General features: G+C 42.4%; 1 protein-coding gene across 1 annotated transcript; it reads left to right on the top strand.

The window, feature by feature from the left end:
- Nucleotides 1–6,584: 6,584 nt before the first annotated feature.
- On the top strand, nt 6,585–8,129 carry ier2b (immediate early response 2b). The gene has a single exon (XM_069666726.1). It carries the CDS (start codon nt 6,752–6,754, stop codon nt 7,277–7,279), a length of 528 nt encoding a protein of 175 aa, XP_069522827.1. The 5' UTR covers nt 6,585–6,751; the 3' UTR covers nt 7,280–8,129.
- Nucleotides 8,130–8,437: the final 308 nt, after the last annotated feature.

Consider the following 8,437-nt stretch of genomic DNA (forward strand, 5'->3'; position numbering starts at 1 on the left):
CGCTTAGGGCTTCTGTAAACACGAGAATGTGGAAATAAACTTCAGTTTAACCACCGATGCACCGAATTACAATAATGGAGCATTTAACATGAAGTATAAACCCTCATGTAAAGTAGTTAAGGAAATAAACAGTCATATATGATAACACAGAGGTCAGATTTATTGCGCATTATTTTGAATTTCTCTCGATATAGTTTAAGATCTGTCCCACAGCCTGACCTTCAGTTCAGATAAGAAAAAACTCCCTGCAGATTCTTGAAAATCAAAATAAAGACTTTTCCACTCAGATTAATCTCTCCTGATCATCCAGCTCGGCTGAATGCAGTTCTGCCCGAGTGGAAAGTTTGACTCATTTAAAAACCCGGTGATGTCGCAGGAAAATCTTCTTCACTGGAACAAAACAAACTCTGAACGGAGCCGAGTGGCTCAGGAATAACAAAAGAAGCTGGCTGAGACTCAACAAGCAGGAAAGAGCCAGACAAGTCTATAAATAGACACCCTGACCCATTCCCTCATGATGCCTTCAAGTGCTCCTTGTAAGGGTGACCTATTTTCAGCTTTTGAAGTCACAGTGTTGCTGCAGCTGCTGAGAGCGTTCAGCTGATAATAATGATGAAACCGATTGTTTTAAAGTTGATGTCACATGAAAAGAAGAGGAGAAAATACACCTCAGTAAATAAATTGATGGTAAATGATGCATCTGAAAACCACAACAAACATCTACTCATTAAACACTCAACTTAATGTTTTCTAAACACCTTTAATTTGCCCTCTTCTGAAAGCCATGCAAGCGTTAAAACCCGTTAAATTGTCCAAATTAAAAAGTAAAGGCCACCAACAGCCAGCGTCAAATTCTTGCATGTGTTTGCATATTTAACCTTGAAACAGTTGAAACATTTGAAAACAATGTTTATACATTAAATTGTTAGAGGATAATTGCAGAGATTCTGCATGTTTAAGAAAAACTGCAATGTAAGTTTTTCAGAGCCAACAAGCACTTTAAAACTCAAATCCTAGACAAACATTAATTGAAGTTATTTCTATATTAATATCTATTAGAAGTCTGTGGTAGCTTGCCTTTTTTGAAAGGAAGCATTGATTCTGTTCAGTCTGGCGTTAAACTTGCATTAATTGATTGTAGGGCTGTTCGGGAGAAGTGCAACAAGCTGTAAACAACACTGACGTATTTTATTTTTGCATCATAAAGTTAAGGCGTGAGCAAACGATGACTCATCAACACACCGCCCGGACACAGAGCGTTATTTGTTTTGTAGTTATGTCGGCAGGCCTTCCTACGTGCAAATTCAGACCTCTGCAGATGATTCAGAACGCAGCAGCGTGACTGGTCTTCAATCGACCCAAAACGGCACACGTCACTCCACTGCTCATATCCCTCCACTCGCATCAAATTCAAACCCTGTTGCTCGCTTACAAAAGAGCAACAAAAGCATCTCCTGCCTACCTGAACGCCCTCATCCAGGTGTACACTCCGTCCCGCACACACAACAGGGCCCTAAGTCTATAACTAGACTCTTCTCCTCAGTCGTTCCCCGGTGGGGGAATGAGCTACCAAACTCCATTCGGTCCACAGAGTCCCTTTCACCTCTAAGAATAAGCTTAAGACCCAGCTCTTTATGAACACCTCTGACCTTAATGATACTGATGCTATTGATGTTGATGACATCGAGGATGTAGTTTATGCTGACTAGGATTGTCATGATGATGATGATGACTATACTGATCTTTTTGATGTTGCTGATGATGATTATTATTATTTTAAAAAGACGCCCTACACACTTCCTGTTGGCACCAGTGTCCGATCGCACTTGAAGCTGTTTGTTGGCTCTTCCTGACTTCGTTCCCTCCTGTCTTGATCGTTGCTTGTGTTGTATTAACTCTCAGATGTACGTCGCTTTGGACAAAAGCGTCTGCTAAATGAAATTGCAACATATGTCGACCAGCAATCATTAATGATTCATCTACGGATCAAACTGTCCATTCATTAGCTTTAAACTGCACAAGTAGTCTTTTTTTAATCTTGTTTAATTCATTCATTTAACAGGAACAAGGATGAGTCATTGACTCGATCACTAAATGTTGATCTGCTCTCCAAATAATGTAACACCAGCTCTTATGACACATGCACTCCTGGAAATATCCAGAAAATGTCAAGACAGTCTGCCCCTGAAATTTTCAAGAGTTGCCCTTTCAAACATGTCGGGAGATTTTCTTGTACGCTGCCGTCCCTGCAAATGTCGGACAATTTGGGCCTCTTCCCTCACAGCCAGGAGCAAGAATCTTTTAAACGATCCTTCTTCTTCGACCTCGGATGTTTTTGATCATCCTGTTATGTGATCGCTCTTCTGCTTTCACACCGGTCACATGGCGTCATCGCCCCGCCCACTCGCCTGCAGTGAGTCTTCCTGTTACCTGCTGCGTGCACTCATCGGCTCACCCCGGCTTCGTGCGGACATTTTACTTGGAGGCTGGAGTCTGCATAAAGTCGGGGGCCGTTTGCGTTTACACATGCAGCCCACCCGGACAATGTCGGGAAATTTTCAGGAGTGCAGAGAAGGTGTGAAAGAGGCTTCTGACAACGAAAAACCTCAAGGTGTTTCCTGTGATTCACTAAACATTTTAAGGAAGTTTAATTTACCTGGTGACTCATTTTTCAACCTGACATAAATTAACAGAAGCTACTTGCAAAGAAAAATACACTAAAATGCCTTTAAAGTGTCGCATTTAAAACACGATCAGCCAAATACGGATTCAAAAGGGACTCATATTTTGTGGTTGAGGAGCCGAATTTGCAGACACACTGTTACGGCCCTTTAAAGCGTCTTTAAAGGAAGTTTAAGACACGCTAACATACTTTCTTACTTCCTTAAACACTGACCATATTAACATTTATATGACTCTATTTATGGCAACCGTTTCCATGCTTTAAACTTCAAATGTCATATCTTGGCAACTAGGTCGTTTCCCAGTACTACCAACCAGTGTTTGGACTACAGAGAGAAATACTGTAGGTCTGTGAAGAAGCAGGCCCCGCCCTCACGCACACACACTCTCACACACACTCACACTCCACCACCCATTTGGCCCTGAGGCGGAGGCAGTGTAAGCATAATCACACATAACACAGTCACCATGGTGAAGTCCTGTTTGGTTGTTTTCTTTGCTTAAGAACGGCTCGGCTCAGAGAAACACTTATCCAACATGCATTCTCTGTGCAAACTGGGTTATGATTGATTAAATCTCAGTAACGACCGGTTTATGATTTCTTCTTAAGTGCACAAAATGAGGCGTTAGTGCAGACAGTGAATGTGGAAATGTGTGTTTAAAACAAATTCTTAGTTTAAATTTTGAGTATCTCAGATTTGTCAGTTTATATATTTTTCTCAGCTTACAGAGCGTTCGTGTACTTTATTCTTCTGCCAGCTGCAGTTATGTGTCTTTTGTTGCTTTAAGGCCAACATACAGATTATAACTGCACTGTGCACTGCACTGTAACTGTATTTAGCTTTATCTTTCGATGCCTTTTTTTCCATATTAAAGTAATAATCTTGAAGATCTCAGTTTCGTTCTCTTTGGCAGCACCTACGGAGATATGTTGCATGTGTGACGTCCACGGTTGGCTCCGGTTGTAACTCCTGATTTTTCTCGCTGACAGTCGCTTTCCTTTTTAGACTGTTTGCTTCATCTGAGCGTCGAGTTTGTTTCTTTTTCTTTGGATTTTCACTTATTTTTGTCTTTTCTTTGTTTGTTCAGCCATAGTAGATTACTGTTTACTCGCAACACTTGCAGAGAGCAGCAGACCAACCACTGTTGGCTGATGGAAAACGCGTCACTAACTGGGCACCGCTTGGGATTGTTTTCCATGAAGGTCGCACCAGACACCGAGTCTGTGATACTGCAAATGCAAAGGCTTTCATCAGAGGGCCATAGGCTCAGTCACCATTGTGTAGCTCATTCAGTGATAGATAGAGACTTAACGGACATTTATTTAAATGAAAATCTTTGAGATTATTACTTTAATTGATGTAAGTCTGTTATTATTGCCCATTTTCTTATATGTCATTCTAATATTTATTATTTCCAAGACAAACACTTTGAATTGCCTCAATGTGTTCTAATAAAGATGCTTTTTCTTGCCTTAAATATGCAACAACAGGTCAAACTTCCAGCCTGAAGGTGTAACATGTTCTAACATTTAATAACAAGTAGCAGAAAGGTTTTTCATTTTAAAACGGCTTTTCAAAACATTTCAGGTCAGTAGGTCACTTGTGTTCAACAGTCATCTTTATATAAGGAGTATTTCCTCATTTTTTTAAAGCACCGCTCCAGCCTGTCAGATTTCAGTGAAGTCGCCGTCAGCACATTTGGTATCCATTAAACTGTTAGTGTTTCTGAGGCCGTGTTCACATCACTCAGGAAGGAAAAGAACTGACTGAAGAGCTCTCCATGGTTACAGCTTGCATGTTTTTACAGCATCTGACAGCTCAGGGCGGCGACGGCCAGTGTTACTGATAACGAGTGTAATTTGCACTTTGAATGAGCAGTTATCCCGCACTGAGTGACACTTGTATGACAGAAGGGGTTAGTCATGTGGGTTTAAAGAGCAGTGTTGCTCCAAATGGCATCATTTTAGTGGCCTTGAATTATGGAATCAGGCAGATTTATATCCACTGTGGTAGTTATTTTCCTCTTCTCTCAGAGTTTATTTCTTTTACTGGAAAGTTTCTTTTTTAAATCAGAATTCTTCTCTTTAATTTCCACTTGGATATCGTCATGCTAGGCATTTATTGGCATACAAGTAAGACAAATAAAACAGATCCATTGTGCACACCTGGTGTTTGAATTGTTCCTAAACTGTCATTCACTTTTCCTTCTGTGTCTTTGCTAAGCTATTAAAAAAGAAAGAAGTTTAGACTCACAGTAGCACAAAGAAAAACTAAACAAACCCAACAAGACAAAATAGACAGCACAAAATAAAGTTAACAATAAAGAATAGCATGTCTAAATTATGTTTATTAGGTCTGAGTGAACAATGTCAACATCAAATAAACTTAATAAAATAAAGAATGCATTAATCGAGGTAAAGTTGACATTAGACCATTGTGCAAAAATGAAATAATGTGCAAGAAATATGTGCAACTAAACTGATCATTCTTCCATCAGAAATACGGTCATGATTTAAAACTGTGTTTATATATATCACATTTAAAACAAACTGCAGAATGTGCATTGTTTCGTTGTCAATTATGTTTCCGATCGCGCTTGAAAGCATCATCGCAGCGCTCGCGACTGACAGCCGCCTGCCGTTTGACCCCAGCCGTGCTGCTGCTTAGTAACCTAATTCACACCGGTGACAACTCCATATATGGTGCAGAGATGACGCCATCACCGCTGTGCTCGGGTACACAGAGCGAGGACGGGGAGAGAGAGCGAGAGAGAGAGAGGGGAAGGGGGAGGGGAGGGGCTTCTGCGGCTGCGCGTTCGCGTCACGGCTTTTCCACTGTGCGCGTCCCCACGGGGCTTTACTACCGGAAGAGCCATATATGGAGGCTGAGAATGCCAGTGAGTGACGTAGTGCGTATGTATTTGAGTGTGAGACCAGAAATTACCGAGAAACTGAAGACACGTTTCCTTCTCCCACGTAAATTCGTCGAACTGCCGCTTTTTTTTTTTTTTTACCAGAATGTAAACAGTGACTGACATAATCTCACTTTTCCTGATCTCCTTTCTTTTTCACATCTTTTATACCTCACATTAAAACACTTCCTAACAAACATTTCGAAGCGAACACTTCCTCTTCTTGTTATCAGAAGATTTATCTTTTATTACCACCTTTCATTGATTACAATTTTAAATCACAAAGAAATATGTTCTGTTTTATGGCATATTATACGGCAATATTACGACCATACTAGTATTATTATCATAGAAACCTTATTGTAAACTTTAAATGTAGACATTTAATAATTAGGAGTAATTAGGGAAAGTTGAATTTATAATTTCAACAGGTAGCCGTGTTGCCAATATGCATATATTTCTAATACTCTTTACCCTTTGCAAAAAAATCTCCTGGAATAAAATGTGCTTTAAATAATGTTTTTACTGCTGACTTGCTTTTAATGATGATGACTTACACGTTAAATCATCTTGACTAGGTTGCAGTTTTTTTTCAAAACTGATAACATGTTTTCAAAGAACTTTTATTAATATTCTATACAGCAAGAAAAAACACAACTTCGTTCGTGTTTATAAGAAAGAAAACAAACAAAAAGACTGAATTTGAGGGTGAGAGAAAAGAAAAGTATTGAATTTATCCTTTAAAGTAAAATCTGCGTCCTTAAGTAGAGGGAAATAACTTGGATCAGAAGCAGAAAATGAAATGAAAAAAGAGATCTGTGAGAAAAAACGGTAGACGGAACAGATGGTGTGTGTGTGTGTGTGTGTGTGTGTGTGTGTGTGTGTGTGAGATCGCAGCAGCTACAGCAGGTGTGGGCGGCGCCTGTTTGTCACTTACTGAGGAATGAAGTCCACGTTACGTCAAAGGGGAAATAAAACGCCACCCTGCTACTCGCACTCTCTCATTTCTCAGAGTGCAACAACTGGTGAACAGCTGAAGTCCGAGCTAAGACAGACTACAAACTAGAAACTAAAGTCTAACTCGGGATAGATACAGCTCGTATTTGGTGAAAGTGCCAAAATAACCGTGCGTAATTACGCATAACACAACAAAACAATGAGTGCCACAGCCGCTATGGAAGTGAACGCCGAAGCCAGACGGATCCTGGCCGTGTCGATAAGTAAGCTGTACGCCTCCAGGACCCAGAGAGGCGGGCTGAGACTGCACCGGAGCCTCCTGCTCTCCCTGGTCATGAGGTCTGCCCGGGACATCTACCACTCCTCCCGGGAGAGCGAGGGGCCAACACCGGAGGAGCCGATGGACACCGGCTCCAACCCGGGGGAACAACAACCCTGCCTGCCCGAGCCCCAGCCGGCTCTGATCTCATCCGAGCCGCCCCTAGAGGAGCCTGACAGCGCGGATGAGGAGTGTGAAATCACAGAGGACAAAGAGAACATGAGCCCGACGAGGCAATCCAGGAAACGCCGGGGCAAGGCGTCGGCGGCGCCTGACTTCCTCCCAAGCAAGAGGGCGAGGCTGGAGCCCGGGGAGGAGAGGTATGCGGCCCCGCTGGGCAGCTGTCGCGCCGGGGCCGGGGACTCCCTGACCGCTTTGTCTCTAAATCGGGTTATACCTGCCTTCTGAACAGATGGAGGGTGAAAATAGCCTCCAATGGACTTTGGAGCGGAGTGATTGCCAACTCCTCGTTAACCTATAAGGGCGGTTTGATCCCTTCTGCGCACCAAGGAGCTGACCTACATCGGCGGGTCCCAGGACAAAGGGATTACCGGGGCCATGGTGTGAGCTCTCCGGTCGGCCGGGCTAGGAAAGCCCCCCCCCCTACTGAGAACAACAAGAAGAGTAGGAGAAGAAGCAGAAGCAGGCCAAACGGAGCTAAACGGCCGGAAAGTTTGAGGAAGAACCAGAAGGGGAACTAACTGTGTTGCTTTAGTTTCCCGGTGATTCACCCTCTGTTAAAATGAGTCTAAACAAGTGACTGCTGCTGACTCAAAGTGTGTGTATGTGTGAATCAGCAGAGAGTGATGTGAGTCAGTCTGAGAAGAAGTGAAGTGGCTGACCACAAACAGACACACACACACGAACACATGCAGAGAAACTAGGACTTCAGGGAATTTCCTGCCTTTGTATACCGGGATATCAGACTCAAACACTGAAAGAGGAAGGCCAGTTGTGGCTGCCACACATGCACACACACATTTACACACATTCAACTGCTGCTGTGGACTTTGATCAGTCAATACTACTGCTTTGGGACTGTCCTGTATACTGAGATCACATGGTGCTTTGAAAAACAGGCTGTCCACATGGTGTTGGAAGCCCAGAAAATGAACTTTTAAACACGTTTATGTCACTTAAATGTTGTTTTTCATGTGTGACCCGTGAAAAAAGAAAATACCTCACATTCCAAGCTGCTTTTTACCTGTATGATGGAATAAAAGGTGTAAATGTTTGTAATAAACACATCAAAACGGTACTCAGTTGTCCTGCTCTCTTTGTTTTGAGGTACTTTACAAATGGCATCTTATTGATAGAATAAAAGGCCAATTGGTCTATATTAGGCCACAGATCACAGGGTCAATCCTTTTATAAGAGGGAGGAGGTTAGTACAAGCCAGAGCCAGTCTGGCCTGCCGCCGCTAATCTCATGCTTACAGTATAACACACACAAATTCAAACACACACACACACACACACACACACACACACACACACACACACACACACACACGCAGGAGCAGCTTCCAGGGTTGGACCACTTCCTGTGGATTATGACAGAATTCTG

Source organism: Semicossyphus pulcher, unplaced genomic scaffold (assembly GCF_022749685.1).
Source record: "Semicossyphus pulcher isolate SPU_LCO1_2020_fin unplaced genomic scaffold, fSemPul1.0.p SCAF_17, whole genome shotgun sequence".
Taxonomy (NCBI): Eukaryota; Metazoa; Chordata; class Actinopteri; order Labriformes; family Labridae; genus Semicossyphus; species Semicossyphus pulcher.

What these genes read in the sequence shown, in the direction of transcription:
- ier2b (XM_069666726.1), top strand. Translation starts at nt 6,752, where the DNA reads ATGAGTGCCACAGCCGCTATGGAAGTGAACGCCGAAGCCAGACGGATC.